Source organism: Hemitrygon akajei, chromosome 6 (genome assembly GCF_048418815.1).
Source record: "Hemitrygon akajei chromosome 6, sHemAka1.3, whole genome shotgun sequence".
Classification (NCBI taxonomy): domain Eukaryota; kingdom Metazoa; phylum Chordata; class Chondrichthyes; order Myliobatiformes; family Dasyatidae; genus Hemitrygon; species Hemitrygon akajei.
In genome coordinates this window covers 54,705,162-54,726,754 of record NC_133129.1, presented here as the reverse complement: position 1 = coordinate 54,726,754, position 21,593 = coordinate 54,705,162, and the positions used below count along the sequence as shown (strand labels likewise).

The following is a 21,593-nucleotide window of genomic DNA, read 5'->3' as shown; positions in this document are numbered from 1 at the left end:
ACAGTCTGCATATGCTTGTCTTCAAAGTAAACAGTTCCAAACATATTTTCATAAACACAAAAGGTTCTTCAAATGCTGAAAATCCAGAGTGACGCACACAATGCTGGAGGAACTCACTCAGCTAAGCAGAATCCATGGAGAGGATTAAACTATCAATATTTTGGGCTGAGATCCTTCAACAGGACTCCAAAGGAAGGAGGTAGTAGCCAAAAAAAGAAGATAAGGGCGGGCGGGTTGCTGGGGGAGAGGGGATGAAGAAAGACGCTGCAATGTGATAAGTGAAAGTGGTTAAAGGCTGAAGAAGAAGGAATCTGATCAGAGAACAGGTTGGACCATGGAGGAGAGAAGGAAGAGAACCAGAGGGAAGTGATGAGTATGTGAGGAGAAGAGGGGAATCAGAAAGGGGAATATAAAAAGAAAGAGATGGGGGTAGAAGTTACAGGAAGTTAGAGAAATTAATGTTTATGTAATCGGGTTGGAGTCCACCCAGATGGAATATGAGGTGTTGTTCCTCCATCTTAAATATGACCTCATTGTAGCTGTAGAGGAGGCCGTGGACCAACATTTGGGAATGGGAAGTCAAATTGGCAGCCTCTGGAAAATCTTGCCCTTTATAGCAGATGGAAGTGTTCAAAATGGTCCCTCGATCTACAGGGAGGGAAAGATGGGCTTGGTAGGATCCCTTTGCAGATGGCGAAGGTTATGGAGAATGATGTGCTGGAATGAAGAGGCTCATGGGGTGGTAGTTAAGTACAAGGGGAACCCTATCATTGTTACAGTGGTGGGAAGGTGGGATGACGTCAGATGTGTGGGAAGTGGAGGAGATGTGAGTGAGGGCAACATTGATGGCATTGAAAGGGAAACACTGTTCTTTGAAGGAGGAACGTACCTCTGATGTTTTGGAACGGGTGGAAGTAGGAGGCAAAGTTGGTAAAATTGAGGTGGGTGCTTAAAGGCAACACCAGTAGTGTTGGTATTTCAGGTTCTTTCACAGATATTGATCCTCCTCGCTGCATTCACAATGCTCGTTGCAACTGTCCAATCTGTGATTCAGTATAAGCATTGTTCTGTCAAAAGAGTTATTTTAAAGCCAAACGGATATTACAGTGAACGAGTTGACATTAAAAGGTTTGTCTTGGATCTGGTGATGTAGCCATTTTCTGTACATTGACTAGACTGAGAGTGGTGCTAATGAACAATTAATTGCAACATTGCAAATTACAATCCAAAATCACTGTCATCAGAAGAAGAATGGAAACTGGCAGGTGAGGGTGGGAGGAGGAACAGAAACAGACAAAGGCTTTATCATGAGCTAATACAAACTGATACAATCAGAATCAGTAATTTTTCCCCTTCCACTTCCAAAATAGACAAGTAGGCACAGTGAATCATCAGTACAAAGCTTTTCTTAGTTTGAGTCTGATTATATTTTTGCAAAGAGGATTGTGGTAGTGGGAATAAAGATGAATGTCTCCAGTGAAGGGATCTGACGATAAGCTTGCCTTGGAGACTGGCAAAAACAAGCAATTCCTGTGAACATTGCTTCCTTCCTTCTCCTAGTACATGTAATAGGGTGGTGAGCTTGTTTTTCCCTTAATTTGCACTTTGTATAATTGAAAGGTTTTTTTTATTCTTGTGATATTCTTTCTGCTGCCAGCAGATTTTCTTTTGACACACAGAAATGGAGGAGTAGACCGAATTACAAACATGGAAAGCCTGTGGGCCTGTAGCTTATGCTGGCATCTTTATCTTTCTCAAAAAAAACAATGGTGCTTCCTTTGGCAACCCTTTAATTAGAGTAATTACATACTGTAGGCATTTGTTTTTGACCCTGTTTAATTATCGAACTTTGGTTTTCATATAAAGGCATGCAAAAGAGAATATAGATAACTAGATTGATTTTTAAATATTACTTAATCCGTTCCTATCTATTTTGGTATACTTGGGAATTTTTTGCATTTTATATTCACTGGTCTTCAGTAACATGTTACTGTATTCAAATATCTTTGCAAAGGACTATTCCAATTTTATCTATGTGAATTTGTGGCATATCCATACAAGCCCGAAAATTCATGAGCGTGAATGAGATGTAACATCTGTGAAATAAAGTGCTCTAGATCCAAAGGTTTTGTGCATGATCTTATGGAATGTAAATTTATGTTTCCGTAATTGGTATACTTTGTTGAAATTTTGACATCTATTGCTTTTTTTGTTGTTGTTAACATCTAATTCTAGGCACTTTTGGCGAACATGGCAGCAATGTTTGCCGTTTATCATGGCCCTAATGGACTGAAACACATCGCAAAAAGAGTACATAATGCTACCTTAATTTTAGCTGAAGGTAAGATTTATTAATGAAAGTAAAATTTGGTTTAAAACCTGTTGATAAATTCATTTCTGATCTAATCCCTTTGTATTTAGGTTTGAAACGTGCTGGGCACAAAATACAGCACGAGGTGTTTTTTGACACACTGAAGGTCCACTGTGGAGTGGCTGCTCAGGAGATACTTAGCAGGGCCACCCAACGACAGATAAATTTCCGAGGATACGGTGACAGTGTGGTGAGTAACTTTCAGCCGTGATACTACATTCTGGTGAAGAATCATAAAACCATTCTTCCTGGAATGCTTGACATGTTAACATTTCAACCAGTGATGACTTCTCAAAATTCAAATGACCTACTTCCTCTCTGTCCTTTTTTTTTCCTTGTCAAGTTGTACCCAGTTTCTTCTGCACACATCTAACCCAGCGCAGAATCACACTACTTCTTTTACCTCCTCCACCCACCCCATCAGCCCATCACCCACATGCTCGTCCCACTGTTCCCATCTGTCCTCTCCACCTCCCTTGATTGGTCTCCTGCTCCACTGTCCCTTTCAATCACATTCCACCTCTGTATCCTGTCTTTGCCTTCACCTATCATTCCAAGCCTCTATCACCATTGCTGCTCGTCTCCTCCATCTGCCAGTCACCTGTACCTGCCTATCACTTACAAGAGAAAATCTGCAGATGCTGGAAATCAAAGCAACACACACAAAATGCTGGAGGAACTCAGCAAGCCAGGCAGCATCTGTGGAAAAGATATTTCGGGCCAAGACCATTCATCAGGACTGGAGAAAAAATGATGAGTAGATTTCAGTCTTCCCTTCAGGAGTTCAGTGAAACCCTCTCTCACTGCTCCCCCTTTGTGATCCCTGTGGTCCTCCGACTTTGACCTCGTGCTTACCCAAACCCTCACCATAGCTACATATGCTTCACCCCTCCCCCTCCCGGTTTCAGCTGTCACCTTGTGTTTGCCCCTCCCTCCCCCCCCCCCCCCCAATCTATTAAATCTACTCCTCATCTTTTTTTCTCCAGTCCTGATTGAAGGGTCTTGGCCTGAAACAGCAAGTATACTCTTTTCCATAATTGCTGCCTGGCCTGCTGAGTTCCTCCAGCATTTTGTGTGTCTACCTATCACTTGGTAGGTCTTGCCCCACTCCTCCTCCCCATTTTATACTGACTATCTACCCTCTCATCTTTCATCCAGATGAAAGGTCTCAACCAAAAACGTGACTCTGCATTTCCATCCACGGACGCTGCCTGACCTGCTGAATTTCCACAGCAGTTTGTGTTTTGCTTCATATTTCAGCACCCACAGTCTCTTGTGTCTCCATCTGAACACGTTACCGTGTTCTTTCCAAACAATTGCACATTTTGTTTTACATTGTCTCAGCCTGGAAGAAAACGGACAGTTGACATTTAGGGGCAAGACCCTTCAGTTCCAGTCATTATCCCCCGACATTGTCCAACATCTTTCTATCATACATTTGTCTATCAGTGTTTCTTAAACGCTCTTAATGTATTTGCCCCTACCACCACTCCTGGCTGTATCGAAAAATGCTTACGTCTGTCATTTCCTCCATAGTTTCCACCAGTCACTCTAAAATTAGGCCCACTTGTAATAGCCATTCTGCCCTGGGAAAAAGTTATTGGCTGTCTACTCAGTCTATGCCTGTTATCATTTGTGCACCTACTGGTACTGGTATAATGGTGGTCTTCTACTATCAGGCTGATAGAATGGTGGAAGACCACTATCAAACCAGTACCTAAGTAAAACAGTTAATGTTCCTTAATGCTCAGTGGGTCTGATATCGACCATCGTTAAATGCTTTGGAATTGCTGGTCATGGAACATACATGCAAAAGTTTGGTCACCTCGGTCAGAATTTCTGTTACTGTGAATAGCTAAGTGAGTAAAAGATGACCTGATTTCCAAAAGGCATAAAGTTAAAGATGACCCGTTTCAAATATTACTGAAATATTAAAAACACTGCATACCTTCCTGCTTAGCGCTCAAGTATGTAATGAATTGCTCTTCAGTTTTACACACACACACACACACACACACACACACCCCCCCCCCCCCCCCCCCCACCCCTGGTCAAAATTTCTGTTACTGTGAATAGCTAAGCGAGTAAAGGATGACCTGATTTCCAAAAGGCATAAAGTTAAAGATGACACGTTTCCTTAATATTTTAAGCAAGATTACTTTTTTTATTTCCATCTTCTACAGTTTCAAAATAACAAAAAAGGAAAAGGGCCTGAGCTAAAAGTTTGGGCACCCTGCATGGTCAGTACTTACTAACACCCCCTTTGGCAAGTATCACAGCTTGTAAACACTTTCTGTAGCCAGCTAAGAGACCTCCAATTCTTGTTTGAGGGATTTTCACCCATTCTTCCTTGCAAAAGGATTCTAGTTCTGTGAGATTCTTGGGGTGTCTTGCACACACTGCTCTTTTGAGGTCTATCCACAGATTTTCAATGATGTTTAGGTTGGGCAACTGTGAGGGCCATGGCAAAACCTTCGGCTTACACCTTTTGAGGTAGTCCATTGTGGATTTTGAGGTGTGTTTAGGATCATTATCCTGTTGTAGAAGCCATCCTGTTTTCATCTTCAGCTTTTTTACAGATGGTGTGATGTTTGCTTCCAGAATTTGACAATAGACAATAGGTGCAGAAGTAGACCATTCGGCCCTTTGAGCCTGCTGGTATTTAATTGAATTCATTCTTCCCTCTACCAGTGAAATGTTCCCTGTGCCACTGGCTGCAACACAAGCCCAAAGCATGATCGATCCACCCCTGTGCTTAACATTTGGAGAGGTGTTCTTTTCATGAAATTCAGGACCCTTTTTTCTCCAAACATACCTTTGCTCATTGCGGCCAAAAAGTTCTATTTTAACTTCATCAGTTCACAGAACTTGTTTCCAAAATGCATCAGGCATGTTTAAATGTTCCTTTGCAAACTTCTGAGACTGAATTTTGTGGTGAGGACAGAGGAAAGGTTTTCTTCTGATGACTCTTCCGTGAAGGTCGTATCTGTGCAGGTGTTGCTGCACAGTAGAACAGTGCACCACCACTCCAGAGTCTGCTAAATCTTCCCGAAGGTCTTTTGCAGTCAAACAGGGGTTTCGATTTGTCTTTCTAGCAATCCTACGAGCAGTTCTCTTGGAAAGTTTTCTTGGTCATCCAGACTTCAACTTGACCTACACCGTTCCTATTAACTGCCATTTCTTAATTACTTTATGAACTGAGGAAACGATTACCTGAAAACGCTTTGCTATCTTCTTATAGCCTTCTGCTGCCTTGTGGGCATCATTTATTTTAATTTTCAGAGTGCTAGGCAGCTGCTTAGAGGAGCCAATGGCTGCTGATTGTTGGGACAAGGTTTGAGGAGTCAGGGTATTTATAAAGCTTTGAAATTTGCATCACCTGGCCTTTCCTAACGATGACTGTGAACAAGCCATAGCCCTAACAAGCTAATTAAGGTCTGAGACCTTGGTAAAAGTTATCTGAGAGCTCAAATCTCTTGGGGTGCCCAACCTTTTGCATGGTGCTCCTTTTTTTCACTCTAAAATTGTACAAAACAAAAATAATACATTAATCTTGCTTAAAATGTTGAAAAGAATGTTTCATCTTTAACTTTATGCCTTTTGGAGATCAGTTCGTCTTCTACTCACTTAACTATTTACAGTAACAGAAATTTTGACCAGGGGTGCCCAAACTTTTGCATGCCACTGTATTAACTCCAGACACCCAGAGAATCTCAATGCACTGCCAAGACTGATCTACAGAGAACACCATCTCTCTGGTCCTACATTCATCTCTGGAGTGTCTGGGCAGAAAAAAACCTATGTTAGCTATTGTTTATTAATTCCAAGCAAACTCATCATCAAATTCCAAGACGTAGAGGTCAACACCTCCCTCTGTAGCTGGATCCTTGACTCTCTGACCACCAAACCACAATCAGTAAAGATCGGCAGCAATTATTCTCAACACTGGGGCCCACAGGGTTGCATCATCAGCCCCCACTTTATTTTCTATACTCTCATCACTGCGTGGTCAAAGTCTGCTGGAACTCCATCCAGTGTTTGCTGATCATACCACCATAGCGGTATGATCAGCCAGAGAACAGGGAGGAGATATTGAGAGTTTAGTCAACAGTATCCCTCAATGTTTGCAAACAGGTGTGGGGGTTGGGTAATGCACATTACTGAGGTTGTAACGCTGAGCTTGAGAGCTCCAAGTCTCTCGAAGTTAATATTCACCAGTAGCCTATTGTGGTCCACGCATGTAGACGCCACGACCAAAAAACTAACCCTCACCTCTACGTCAAAGTTTAAAGTAAGTTTATTATCAAAGTACATATATGGCACCATATGCAACCCTGAGGTTCATTCGCAGTAAATACAAGAACCACAATAGAATCAAGGAAAGACCACCCCCAACAGGATGGGCAAACAATCAATGTCCAAAGACAACAATCTACGCAAGTACAAAAAGAAAGAAATAATAATAATAATAAATAAGCAATAAGTATGGAGAACATGAGATGAAGAGTACTTGAAAGTGGGTCCATAGATTGTGGAGCATTTCAGTGATGGGGTGAGTGAAGTTGAATGAAGTTATCCCCTTTGGTTTCAGAACCTGATGGTTGAGGGGTAATAACTATTCCTGAACCTGGTGGTGTGGGTCCTGAGGCTTCTGTATCGTCCTCCTGATGGTTTCTTCAGGCTGAAAAACTTGGCATGTCCTTCTAAACCCTTACCAAATCCTATTCGTGCATCATAGAAAGCATTTCCACTTATCGCAGGGTTCACTCCCTCTAAGATTCTCTTGTCCACTCGTTCCTCTCCACTGATCTCCCTCCTGGCTCTTACCCTGCAAACGGAAGAAACACTATACCTGCCCATTTACCTCTTCCCTCACCATCATTCACGTCCCCAAAATGTCCTTCCAGGCAAGGCAGTGATTCACCTGTGAGTCTGTTGGGGTCATTTACTGTATCCAGTGCTCTAGTGCAGCCACCTCTACGTCAGTGAGACCCAATTTAAATAGGGAGACTGAATTGTCAAGCACGCTTGCTCCGTTCATAATAAGCAGGATCTCGCAGTGCCAACCATTTTAAGTCCAATCCCAGTTCTGACATGTCAGTCCATCATGGCCTTCTCCAGTATTGGAGGAGCAGTAACTTGTATTCAGCAACCTGATGGCATGAGGTTTGATTTCTCTAACTTTGGGTAATCTTTCCCCTCTCCCCTTTCCATTACCCGTCTGGCTTCCCACTCACTTCTCTTCTTACCTGCCTACCACCTCCTTCTGGCGTCTCCCTTCCTTCCCTTTCTCCCATGGTCTACTCTCCTCTCCTATCAGATTCCTTCTTCTTCTTCAGTCCTTTACCATTTTCTTAACGCATCACCTCCTAGCTTCTCACTTCAACCCCTCCCCTACCCGCCTACCTGCCCTTCACATAGCTTCATCTATCACCTTCTAGCTTGTACTCTTATCCCACCCCTCCCCCACCTTCTCATTCTGGCTTCTTCCCCCTTCCTTTCCAGTTCTGATGAAGCGTCTTGGCCCAAAACATCGACTTTTTATTCCTTTCCATAGATGCTTCCTAACTTGGTGAATTCCTCCAGTATTTTGTGTGTGTTACTCTGTATTTCCAGTAACTGCAGAATCTCTTGAGTTTATAGAGCGCATCCTATCTCGGTGCATCATGCAGCTGCTGAGTTGTGAACACAGGTAGTACATCATGGACTCTTTCACACTTCTAGCTGTCTCAGTAAAGCAGCCAGCAGAATCAGTGCTGTTACCCATCCTGGATGTTCTCTCTCTCCCCTCTTCCAGTGAGTAGAAGATACAAAAGCCTGAAAGCAGGTAGCCCAACGTTCTCAAGGACAGCTTCCACCCTGCTGGTACAGATGTTGAATAGATCCCTAGTATAAGGTGTTCTCCTGACCTCACAATCTACCTCGTTATGGTCTTGCACTGCACATTCTATGTCAGTTGCACTTCATTCTACATTCTGTTACTGTTTTCCCTCAATGCACTGCTTAATGAAGTAATCTTTATGAACAGTATACAAGATGACCTTTTCATTGTACCTCAGTACATGTGACCCATTCCAATTTCAATTGGCTGAAGTTTGGAACAGTGAGAAGGAATTGACTGAATTCTGTAATAATCTGTTTTAACAAGTAAGATGTTTCCTCTTGTGGGAGAGTCTAGAGCTAGCTAAAATGATGGAGTTTCATGTTAATGCCAGAAAGTTTTTCTTCAGTCTTGTGGAAGCAGAGTATTGGAATATTCTTAAGGTAAATGTACGGTAGATAGATTCTTGATAAGCAAAGAGTAAGTAGGGACTCAGATGAGGACCCGTGACTCTGCCTTCAGACCAGGTGACAAGGCAGCCTTAACAACAGCAAGGGCTAAACTGTCCCGGGCAATGTGCACACACCCAGCGAATCCACAGCCACTTCCAGGACAGTGGCGACACGCAGTGCATGTGGAAGGGCATTCAGGACATCTCCAACTACAGGACAACATCACCTGACTGTGCGGGTGATGCCTCCCTCCCAGATGCGATGAACAACTTCTACACTCGTTCTGAGGTGGAAAACGACGTGGCGGCAAGGAAGTCCTCCCCTCCTCCAAATGACCAGGTGCTGTGTCTCACCATGGCCGAAGTGAGAAGAACCCTGTGCGGGGTCAACTCACGGAAGGTTGCTGGACCAGACAATATCCCTGGTAGAGTGCTTAGAGCAGGGGTGGACAAACTTTTTGACTTGTGGGCCACAAAGGGTTCTAAAATTTGACAGGGGGGCCGGACCAGGAGCAGATGGACGGAGTGTTTTGGTAATACACCTCATAAGAGAAAATAAAATATCATGGGATATGTAGAAAACATGTGCTTTAATTTCAATTGAAAATGAACAAATGCATTACAACAAAATATCTGTCTTTGAAGTCCCATGGTATTTAGCTATTTATTGAAATGACTTTTAAAACACTGAAAATTAAATGAATAAAATACAGCTTTTTTTAATAGTAACAGTTATTATTTTAAAGCACTGAAAATTCTGTTATCCTTCAAGATATTATCATCATCACTCTCCTCCTGACTGTCTTTATTTCAAAAACGGTAGGAGATGCAGGTCTACTTGTCCTGCTCCTTCTTATTCAATTGTCCCCTGTGCCAAAACTCAACAACGACCAGCACAAGGACAGAACAGTGACAGCGCGCCAGTATACGGAGCGCGTTATTTGATCTGGAGCGCATTTTTTATTTTGAGAACGTACGTGCACCTGCGCACTACTCGTGTCCATCACTTAACAGAAATGACATGTAACATGTAAGGCTTATTGAAAAAAATATTTTCAAATGCATTTTTTACATAACACAACGAAGAAACTTATTTTTGATTTCAGTGGGAACAGTGTTGTTGGTCTCCCTTTTTAGCCAGCGCATCAAAGTCTGGATTTAGTTTTGTTGTGGCGATTCTCAGGATGGATCTGAGGTGTTGGTCAGTTAACTTGGATCTGTGGCTGGCTTTGTTGATGTTCATGACGCTGAACGCCTGTTCACACAAATAGGTCGAGCCGAACAACGCCAGCATCTTCTGTGCCGTCCTCCGGAGGTTTGGAAACACTTCTTTACCAAGTGAAGCATAAAAGTCATTCAGTTTAAGAGAGTTGAACTTCTCTTTTAAGACGGGGTCAGACTGAAGGTCGATCAGTTCCAGCTGTAGCTCCTCTGGTGCTGTTTCAGGATCTTGTGACGGGACAGGCCACCAACTGAAGTGACTTGTCAATTTTTTCAAAATCAGAAAAGCGACGGCAGAATTCTCTGTGCAGCGCATCCAGTGACTCGCTGTATTTTTTCACATTTGTGCCGGCCTCTTCCAGCGTGGCTAGTGTGGGAAAATGAGTGAATAACTTATTCAAAATTTGCCTGGAGAAAAAAGCCAGCTTGGATTTAAAGGCTTTCACGTTTGTGTACATGTCATGCACAAACTGATCCTTCCCCTGTAGCTTCACGTTCAGTTCATTCATGTGTGAAAATATATCCACAGCAAACGCAAAGCCAGCTCTTGTTGCTCAGCTCAGGAAATTCGCCGGCCTTCCTCAGTAACTCCAAAAATGCACCGATCTCCTCTTTGAGCTCCCATACTGGTTGAAACACTTTGCCCAAACTTAACCAGCGGACACGGGAGTGATAAAGTAGGTCCTGGTGATCCGCATCAGTTTCCTCCAGGAACGTGATGAACTGACGGTGCTGAAGTCCCCTTGCACGTATAAAGTTGACAAGTTTTACGACAGGATTCACAACATGATTCAGCTGTAATACCGATTTACATAGAGATTCCTGGTGGATGATGCAGTGAAGGAAAATAACATCCTGGTCAGGATTTTCATCTTTCACTTTATTCTGTATTCTCCTCAGCAGGCCGACATTTTTCCCTGTCAAATTAGGAGATCCATCTGTGATGACGTTGATAAGTTTACTCCAAGGGAGCTTCATATTTTCGATGACAGCAGACACCCGGTCATACAAGTCCTCTCCCCGTGTTTTTCCTTTCAGAGACTCCATTGTCAAAAACTCCTCCGTTATTTCAAAAGTATTGTTAATTCCTCGGATAAAAATGAGGAGCTGAGCAGTGTCTTCTACATCGTTGCTTTCATCCAGTGCTAATGAATATAATGTGAACGACTCTGCCTTTTTATTTAAGTCGCTGGTTATATCTTCATCTATCAGTTCCACACAGCGAGTCACTGTCCTGCGTGATAAACTGATTTTTTCAAATTTGTCTTTGCTGTCCGGACACAATACACCTGCTGTCTCCACCATACATTCTTTTAAAAACTCGCCTTCAGACAGAGGCTTGCTGGCCTTTGCTAATTTGAATGACAGCATAAAACTCGCCTTGGTACTTGACTCATGAATGGCAGTTTGATGGTGAAAAAAATTTGGTTGAGCCTGTAAATTAGCTGCCAACCTCTGAGCATTAGCTTCCCGTTCTTTCGTTGACTGGTTGCTAGCATAGTTGGCATGTTTTGTGGCAAAGTGACGGCTGATATTATATTCTTTAAAAACCGCCACAGTCTCTTGGCATATCAGGCATACAGCAGTTGATCGGTGTTCGGTAAAAAGATATTTAGTTGTCCACTCCTTATTAAACACCCGACATTCTCTATCCACTTTTCTTTTCTTAGCTCCACTCATCTTTACAGAAGGGGTGAGAGGTCAAAGAGTAAAGCGCAAATGTGGAATAATACGCTGCACCTCAACAAAGGTCAATGTATATAGAGTGGGTCATCTATTGGGAAAACGCCAGAATTGTGGGGAAAAAATGTTAACAAGGTTTATTAATATAATTTCATCAAGTTCTGCGGGCCGGATTAAAAAGCTTAACGGGCCGCATATGGCCCCCGGGCCGTAGTTTGCCCATGCCTGGCTTAGAGGATGTGCAGACCAGCTAGCAGATGTTCTCACTGACATCTTCAACATCTCCCTGAGCAGCGCCACCGTTCCAACGTGCTTCAAGGCCGCCACCATTGTCCCCGTGCTGAAGAATTCTTCAGTCTCCTGCCTAAATGACTACTGTCCCGTTGCACTCACATACATCATCATGAAGTGTTTCGAGAGGCTCATCAAGAGACACATCAAGACCCTACTGTCCCCCTCACTGGACCCCCTGCAGTTCGTGTACTGTCCCAGCCGTTCAACAGACAACGCCATTGCCATCACCCTCCACCTGTCCGTAACCCACTTGGACAAAAAAGACACATACAATCATCCCTCAGAAACTGATTGGAAAGCTGAGCCTACTGGGCCTGAACACCTTCCTCTGCAACTGGATCCTAGACTTCCTGACAGGAGACCTCAGTCAGTCTGGATCAGAGGCAGCATCTCCAACACCATCATACTGAGTACGGGGGCCCCCCAGGGCTGTGTGCTCAGTCCACTGCTGTTCACTCTGCTGACCCACAACTCTGCAGCAACACACAGTTCGAGCCACATCATTAAGTTCACCTATGACATGACTGTGGTGGGTCTCATCAGCAAGAACGACGAGTCAGCATACAGAGAGGAGGTGCAGCGGCTAACGGACTGGTGCAGAGCCAACAACCTGTCTCTGAATGTGAACAAAAGAGGTGGTTGTTGACTTCCGCTGAACATCAACAGCTCCTCGGTAGAGATGGTGAAGAGCACCAAATTTCTTGGGGTTCACCTGGTGGAGAATCTCACCTGGTCCCTCAACACCAGCTCCATAGCAAAGAAAGCCCAGCAGCGTCTCTACTTTCTGCGAAGGCTGAGGAAAGTCCATCTCCCACCCCCCATCCTCATCACATTCTACAGGGGTTGTATTGAGAGCATCCTGAGCAACTGCATCACTGCCTGGTTCGGAAATTGCACCATCTTGGATCGCAAGACCCTGCAGAGGATAGTGAGCTCAGCTGAGAAGATCATCGGGGTCTCTCTTCCCGCCATCACGGACATTTACACTACACGCTGCATCCACAAAGCAAACAGTATTTTGAAGGACCCCACGCACCCCTCATACAATCTCTTCTCCCTTCTGCCATTTGGGAAAAGGCACTGAAGCATTCGGGCTCTCACGACCAGACTAAGTAAGAGTTTCTTCCCCCAAGCCATCAGACTCTTCAATACCCAGAGCCTGGACTGACACCAATTTACTGCCCTCTACTGTGCCTATTGTCTTGTTTATTATTTATTATAATGCCTGCACTGTTTTGTGCACTTTATGCTGTCCTGGGTAGGTCTGTAGTCTAGTGTAGTTTTTTCTGTGTTGTTTTTACATAGTTCAGTGTAGTTATGTACTGTCTCATGTAACACCATGGTCCTGAAAAACGTTGTCTTGTTTTTACTGTGTACTGTACCAGCATTTATGGTCGAAATGACAATAAAAAGTGACTTGACTTGAATTGAAATGCTAGATTTTAATTGAAGTTGGTGTTCGAATCAAATCGGCCATCACCTTATTAGATAGTGGGACAGGAGTAAGTGGTTTATTCCTTCCTAGGTTTGGAATACTCCAGTGAATCACACGAGGTGCAGTTTAAATGATAAAAATGAAACTTTTAATTTGACTTGACAGTTGGGAGTATCCCTGGATGAAACAGTGACTGAGAGAGACTTGGATGATCTTCTTTGGGTCTTTGGGTGTGAATCTTCAGCTGTAAGTACTCCTTGATACACTATTTAGGATGCTTCAGTTATAATTGTATTGCGAATTGTATTTGCAGCACTTGATCGTGTTTTCTTCAGAGACATAACAATGCAAGTTTCAACTTGTTAATCCCTTTTCATGGTGTAGGAGGTAAGAGGAGAATTTTAATTACATGGTGAGAAAAAGAACTTGTATTTTATGTGAATTTTCATGTATCCTTTCAAAATGGTTTGTGGGCGCTGCACTGCTTTTTTTGAAATGTGGTCATTCCTTTAGGAATCCCAAGCTCACTGCAACTGGTAAATGACCAATTAATCAGATTTGGTGCTGTTGGCAAGGTTACTAACATTCATTGGAAGCGTGGAATATTTTAAGTTGGCCTTAACTACTGAGATGGGGTCCCATTCAAAGGATGATACCATTGTCATTACAACATTCACCACACAGCACCGTGTATTCTGTTTTCTGTTTCCATAGAGGGGTTCGAGCCCATGACTTTCTGAAAAGCAGGTACTGCAGCTCTTTAGAGTCAGTACTTAAGGTTTTAAAACTGGCTTAAATCCTTTTCCCTGACATCTGGACAGATAGATTTGGTTTACACATGAATCATATGATACTGGAATACCAGTGTTCAGATTAAACATTTAATTATTGTCTGCCTGTGTGACATGACTCATAAGGGAAAGTGTTAAAAGGGATTGCTATTAATATGTTTCTGCTGTGGTAGTAACTTTGTGGCTCTGAGTAGGGTGGCTTGTAGAATGAGATGGATTATTTGATTCATAGTGTGGAATGTTCATTATTTGTCATGGACTCTGCTTCCGATCAAACTGTGAACTGGAGTCAGAGTGTATTGACTGCAGTCTGTTGTGTTTTTGATTGAATGGTTCAGTGCATTTTTCAAGCGTTTAATGTATAAACTTATTCATTTTAAAGGAGTTGATCGCAGAGTCAATGGGCGATGAGACAAAAGGTATCTCAGCCACACAGTTTAAAAGAACGAGCAAGTTCCTTATGCATCCAGTCTTCAACAGGTCAGTAAGAAGATGAGATCGTACCCTAAGCCCTTCTGTATGTAATCAGTTGAAGGTATTGAAGTATAATTACTCTGTATGTGTTCAAATGAAGGCATTGATGTAAAGCTACTGTGCATGTGTTCAGTTGAAAGTGCCGTAGAGCATAGATTAGAAAAAGAATGATTTCAGTTTTTCTTTTAAATTCTTCCTTCACATACTTCATTGCCCCTTAGTATATCATTGATGTGGCGAAGTCCCACATCTTTTCTAAAGTTCGTGCTTGCCAAGTCTTCACCCTGGATGTACGGTGTGACGTGGTAACACACGGGAGAGGTGGTCAGCAGGGTGTGATAACATCTCACTCACTCATCGGACTGACCTTCACATCAGTCTGTGGAGATTAAAACGTCTGCCTCCATGGAAATCCTTTTCCATTTGGTCCGTAAGCTTCACCTGGATGGATTGGGTTGAATTGCTAATGAAACACTTGTTAGAGTCGTACAGCACTGAAACAGGCCCTTCAGCTCACTATTGATACTGACCATGAAATGCCTGTCTGCACTAATCCCATTTACCAGCACTTAGTAGAAAGTCTTTGTTATTGTTCTGGTGTTCCTGCGCCACTTGCAGACACCACTCTGTTGAAACAGGGTTTGCACCTCCTATCTGAAGTGCTTTATGTACACCAATTTGGAATTCACACTAATAATCAATTGATATTAAAACAAAATATTTAAACTGCACCACTATTTATACTAAGTGGGAAATATAAATATTTTAAAAGCCTGAGTAAACCTGATGAATAGAGAAAAAGTTAATCATTTAACTCCTTTTTCTTTATTCCTTGATTTTTACCTCCCAAATCATAAAATTGAGTTTCAAATGTATATATGAGATCCCATTGAATTTATAAAGTTTGTTTGAATAATGCCATCATGGCTTTGAAATAAAGAATCATTATGTGGTTCTGCTAATTAAACAATTAATTTGTTTGACTACATTTACTCTCACCATTCTGGAAATTTATCCACAAGCTATCTTGAGGATCTGGCTTTAAGATAAATACACCCATGTCCCTTTATGCTTGCTTTTGGTGCTATGTTCTACTGAAACTGAATTTATTATCCAATCTTAAACATATGTTCCTAAGTCTGTTCAGTCAGTTTTATTATCTGTATGTAATTGGCTCTTTCAGGTGATTAATTTGTTGGCCTGTGTATTTCAGTTACCACTCAGAAACAAACATTGTCCGCTACATGAAAAAGTTGGAAAATAAAGATATTTCACTAGTTCACAGCATGATTCCTCTGGTGGGTGATAGTTTTATATTTTTTCACATTTCTATATGTTTTAACCAGATTTTATATTTTGTAATCATTCATGTTTGATCTCTCTGAACTAGGGGTCTTGCACTATGAAGCTGAACAGTTCCTCAGAGCTTACTGTAAGTTTGCTTATACTTCACTTCAACACCAGTATTTTATGTATTGCCTGAAGTGGAATACAATCTTAACTTTGTTGAGTGTATTTAAGGTAGAGATTGATGGGTTTTTGACTGGACCTGGCATCAAAGGTTACGGGGAAAAGGCTGGGAGCTAGAGTTGATGATAAAAAAAAAGGATCAGCCATGATTGAATGGCAGAGCAGACTCAATGGGCCAGATGGCCCAGTTGTGCTCCTATGTCTTATGGTCTTAACTGCTGTTCAGGTCAAAGTAGTGGTAGCCACCCAATTCAACTCCTGTTTCACATTCATGTTACACTTACAAATTGAGACCTTCTACCTTGTACTTGGATGCCCAGATGCTTAATGACCAGTAAAACTTACATGAAGAGCTGAGAAAGGACATCAACACAGTACGCATTGACTTCTCCTGGAACAATTATTGGAATTTTGCAAATAAATGACCTTGAGCTTTTTAGATTTTAAGTTTGAGATTGAAGTAGGTGGCCACATCTATGTTTTGCTTTAAAAGGGAGGAGTACTTTGCTAATATTTTCAGCAGCAATCTGCTCTGTTTTGAGGCATATCTGAACGCGTCTCCTCATCCAATGAAATCCTCCCAGTTTTTAGAGGCTCTGAGATGATATATAAAATGTTGAGTGAACACTAAATTGTTTGCTTCACCTAAACCAATAGATAAAGATAACAGCACATGAATAACTGCCAGTTTGATTTTACATTGAGTTGTCTCCTCAGTCTCGAGTGAAATTCACCATTGATCAGTTGGAGGTGTGATTTCACCATACCATGACCAGGTCCCCTAATTTCAAACAACTGAATCCAATGATTCAAACGTGCCACGAACTCCCTTGTAGTTTTAGCTAATATGCATGTATAGAAGTTCATACTGAACCAAGGATGTTAGTTGATGCAGCTGTAAAATTAATTGGCTAAAGCTGCCATGTATCCTGTGTGTCAATCAGTAGGTTGCAGTGTGAAGTCAGTGAATGTGAATTTTCATAGTGGATGTTTGCTTGTTCCTTTTCTTCGTCTCAATATTCTACAGCCTATCACGTGGCCGGAATTTGGAAATATCCATCCTTTTGTCCCTCTGGATCAAGCTCAAGGCTACCAGCAGTTATTCCATGAACTGGAACGGGACCTGTGTGAAATAACAGGATACGACAAAATATCTTTCCAACCAAATAGGTAGGCCTTTAGCTCTATAACTTATCTTTTTGTTCTTGAATGTTTATCAATGTTGTTTTTACACCCACTAAAATAGTCACATAATTAATACAATTATTTCTTTAATCAATCCTGACGAGGGGTCTCATCCCGAAACGCCGACTAAGTATTCTTCTCCATTGATGCTGCCTGACCTGTAGAGTTCCTCCAGTATTTTGTGTGTGTTGTTCTAGATTTCTAGCATCTGCAGAACCTCTTGTGCTTATTCCCTTTCAACTTCTTCCTTTTGAATCCTGGTACCGTGCTAAATAGGAGTTACTCTGCTGGGCCACGTTGTAGAAAGAATGCACTGGATCCTGGCCGATTATCTTACCAGGCAGTGTGGTCAGTTTGTACACAAGGTCAAAGTTGAGTTTACTGTCAATATGCACAAGTACCTGTATGCAGAGACAGTGAAAAACTTAACCTGTAGCAGCATCACAGGCAGATAGCATCAGAGGCACAACATTCACAAGAAAACCAGAAGTTAGTCATCAGATAAACATTGCAAGAAAGAACTCAATTAGAGCAATAAAACCAAATTCCACTGCGGTCCAAATTAGTCACAGTATTGCTGTCCGGAGCTAGTGATTAAGGTTGGTTCGAGAACCAGAGGGTTGAAGGGCAGTAGCTGTTTTGGAACTGGTGGTGTGGAACTTGACGCTTCTGTGCCTCCTGCCTGAGGACAATGCAGGAGGATGGAAACTTTGATGGTAGATTTTGTCTTTGTGAGCTAGTACCTCATGGAGATACTTCCTTGTGATGGTAGAGAGGGATGGGTCAATGATGTATTGGTCTGAATCCCCTACCATCTACAGCTTCTTAGGTTCTGTGCATTCAAATTTCCGTGCTCAACCAGTCATGTTCTATTAATTGATCCTTGATTGGAAATGAACGCAGTGGTGCGCCTGGCAGAGTCACAAAGTGGCACTGAGCCATGTCCAGTCCTGAGCACTGTTGCTCCCTGTGGTGGCTTGATCTGTGTGCTCCAGTTTCCTCCCGCATCCCAAAACTGTGCAGGTGGCTTGGTTATTAGGGCACAGTGTACAGGTGATGGTCGAGTCCGGTGGGAGTGAGGGTGAGGTTGGTGGGGATGTGTAGAAAATAAAATAGGTTAGCGTATGGCTGGTGTAAACTTCTCTCTACTGGCTGTATACTTTAGACTCTGAAGCTAAGTACAGCTCCAGTACCACATTCAAGTTTGTGGATGACACCACTTTCGTTGGCTGAATCAAAGATGGTGATGAATTGGCATATAGGAGCAAGATTGAAAACATGGCTGGATGGTGCCAAAACAACATCCTCTCACTCAACATCAGCAAAACCAAAGAGCTGAAAGGAGGAGGGAGTGAGAGATTCTTGCGCCAGGCCTCATCAGAGATTGGAGGTGGACAGAGTCAGTAATATTAAATGCCTTGGCATTATCATTTCAAAGGATCTGTTTTGGGACCAGATAAGATAGATAGATAGATAAGATAGATACTTTATTCATCCCCATGGGGAAATTCCAACTTTTTTCCAATGTCCCATACACTTGTTGTAGCAAAAACTAATTACATACAATACTTAGCTCAGTAAAAAAAATATGATATGCATCTAAATCACTATCTCAAAAGCATTAATAATAGCTTTTAAAAAGTTCTTAAGTCCTGGCGGTAGAATTGTAAAGCCTAATGGCATTGGGGAGTATTGACCTCTTCATCCTGTCTGAGGAGCATTGCATCGATAGTAACCTGTCACTGAAACTGCTTCTCTGTCTCTGGATGGTGCTATGTAGAGGATGTTCAGAGTTATCCATAATTGACCGTAGCCTACTCAGCGCCCTTCGCTCAGCTACCGATGTTAAACTCTCCAGTACTTTGCCCACGACAGAGCCCGCCTTCCTCACCAGCTTATTAAGACGTGAGGCGTCCCTCTTCTTAATGCTTCCTCCCCAACACGCCACCACAAAGAAGAGGGCGCTCTCCACAACTGACCTATAGAACATCTTCAGCATCTCACCACAGACATTGAATGACGCCAACCTTCTTAGGAAGTACAGTCGCCTCTGTGCCTTCCTGCACAAGGCATCTGTGTTGGCAGTCCAGTCTAGCTTCTCGTCTAACTGTACTCCCAGATACTTGTAGGTCTTAACCTGCTCCACACATTCTCCATTAATGATCACTGGCTCCATATGAGGCCTAGATCTCCTAAAGTCCACCACCATCTCCTTGGTCTTGGTGATATTGAGACGCAGGTAGTTTGAGTTGCACCATATCACAAAGTCCTGTATCAGTTTCCTATACTCCTCCTCCTGTCCATTCCTGACACACCCCACTATGGCCGTGTCATCAGCGAACTTCTGCACATGGCAGGACTCCGAGTTATATTGGAAGTCTGATGTGTACAGGGTGAACAGGACCGGAGAGAGTACGGTTCCCTGCAGCGCCCCTGTGCTGCTGACCACCGTGTCAGACCTACAGTCTCCCAACCGCACATACTGAGGTCTATCTGTCAAGTAGTCCACTATCCAATCCACCATGTGAGAGTCTACTCCCATCTCCGTTAGTTTGTGCCTTAAGATCTTGGGCTGGATGGTGTTAAAGGCACTAGAGAAGTCAAGGAATGTAATCCTCACAGCACAAGAGTCCTCAAGAGTCATTAGAAAGAAGGCACATCTACTTTCTTAGATGTTTGTGTAGATTTGGCATGTCATCTAAAACTTTGACATACTACTATAGGCACTACTATATGGGGACACCAATGTCCATGAATGGAAAAAGCCTACAAATACAACCCAGTGCATCTTGGGGAAAAGCCCTCCTCACCACTGAGTACTACAAGGAGCATTGCCTCAAGAAGGCAGCATCCTTTGTCACTCCCCCCTCTACATCACCCCACTGCACCCCACCCAACCTCTATCCCCCCCTCCCCTACCCCTCTCTCTCCTTCACCTTTATCATCCAGGCACCTGAAAAGCTCTGTGAGTGAGTGTATGTACATGTAACCTGTGTGCATCTGAGAGACAGATAATGTTAATGTGTGTGGAAGCAGAAAGGGTAGCACAAGGCTTTCCAGCCTAGCCAAATACAGAGGATTTCAGTTAAATGGGTCACATTGGGATCAGTACATTTTGGCCCAATTAAGTGGCTGTCCCAGTTGGCCAGAGTTTCATGAAAATAGTTAAAAATTTATAAAAAAAGACAAGCTACCATTTAACTGAGCAATAACCTGTGTATTCAAAAGAAATACAGACAAATTAGAAGATAATCAGTAGTACTACAGTACTGTAAGACAACGTATTAGTTCCTAATAGTTATCAACGGAGGAATTCTATTTTCTAAGGAAGCTATGATCCTTCAATGTGTGTAGCAGGATGTTGTACTGAGTGCAGAATTCTTTGTGGCTTTATGTTGGGGGAGCAGCATCGTGCTGGTGGTGCAAAAAGACTAAACTCACCAAAAAGACTGGATCCATCCTTGGCTACAACCCGGACACTTTTGAGTTGGTGGTGGAGAGGAGGACACTAAACAAACTGTTATCCATAACGGACAATGACCTACTGAATAAGCAGCCGAGCACCCTTTCAAACAGGCTCATTCAGTTCCACTGTCACAAGGATTGTTACAGAAAATCTTTCCTACCGAATGCAATAAGCGCGTACAACAGTTCATCTCTGTGCGACAGGAGAATTCAAGTCATAGTACAATAGTCTCTGTGTTATTATTTTGCAAATTATTGCACATTGGTAAATTATTATTGTGTATGTTACTATTCTGTACTTTATTACTAGTTAAGTCTGCACACTGCTAAGTGTGTTTTTAAATGTTGCTGCTGTAATAAAAGAATTTCCCATTTGGGATCAATAAAGTATTTATTATTATTATTCATCCAGTATACACTGCCACGTTCTTTTGACTGTAGAAAAGACAATATCAGTGCAGACACCTGGTGCAGATAAATAGACTGCCTTTACTGCTTTTTAATTTGGTGCCTATTGAGCCAAATGAATAACATAACACAAACACACACATCTAACGCTATTTAAAATCTGTTCACTCAAAGCACAATGTGGTGCATAAAGGCCACACAAGTGCATGCAACTGGCGCTAGTTAGAAACGGTTCATCGAGTCTCCAGGCCCAATTGTAGTATAGGACTTGTAGATTGGCTTTTTGTGCAAAATTTCAGTTTTAATCAGGCTGCAGGAGAAACAGATAGTTGTACTGATAGGTTGCAACGAGTTTTGTGTTTGCTTCAATACTACTCTCCATGCAAACTTGCCCCAGTATTGCTGTACCTTGGCAGTCATGCCTGAATGTAATTGTAGGCAGTTGTCTTCAGCAGGTTACTTTGTGGAGGAAATATTCTCTTATGACCTGATTGAGTATGTAATCAAGTGATACTGATCTCTAT

General features: G+C 42.5%; 1 protein-coding gene across 2 annotated transcripts in view; it reads left to right on the top strand.

Annotated features, from left to right (window-relative positions):
- The window catches only part of gldc (glycine dehydrogenase (decarboxylating)), a 200,409-nt gene that overhangs the window by 134,948 nt on the left and 43,868 nt on the right, over nucleotides 1–21,593 (top strand). For both annotated transcript variants that reach the window (XM_073048372.1, XM_073048373.1), the window contains 7 exons: nucleotides 2,236–2,341; nucleotides 2,422–2,561; nucleotides 13,442–13,522; nucleotides 14,450–14,547; nucleotides 15,755–15,839; nucleotides 15,932–15,973; nucleotides 17,039–17,181. In XM_073048372.1, the coding sequence (XP_072904473.1) occupies nucleotides 2,236–2,341; nucleotides 2,422–2,561; nucleotides 13,442–13,522; nucleotides 14,450–14,547; nucleotides 15,755–15,839; nucleotides 15,932–15,973; nucleotides 17,039–17,181 (695 nt within the window). The remainder of the gene's footprint in view (nucleotides 1–2,235; nucleotides 2,342–2,421; nucleotides 2,562–13,441; nucleotides 13,523–14,449; nucleotides 14,548–15,754; nucleotides 15,840–15,931; nucleotides 15,974–17,038; nucleotides 17,182–21,593) is intronic.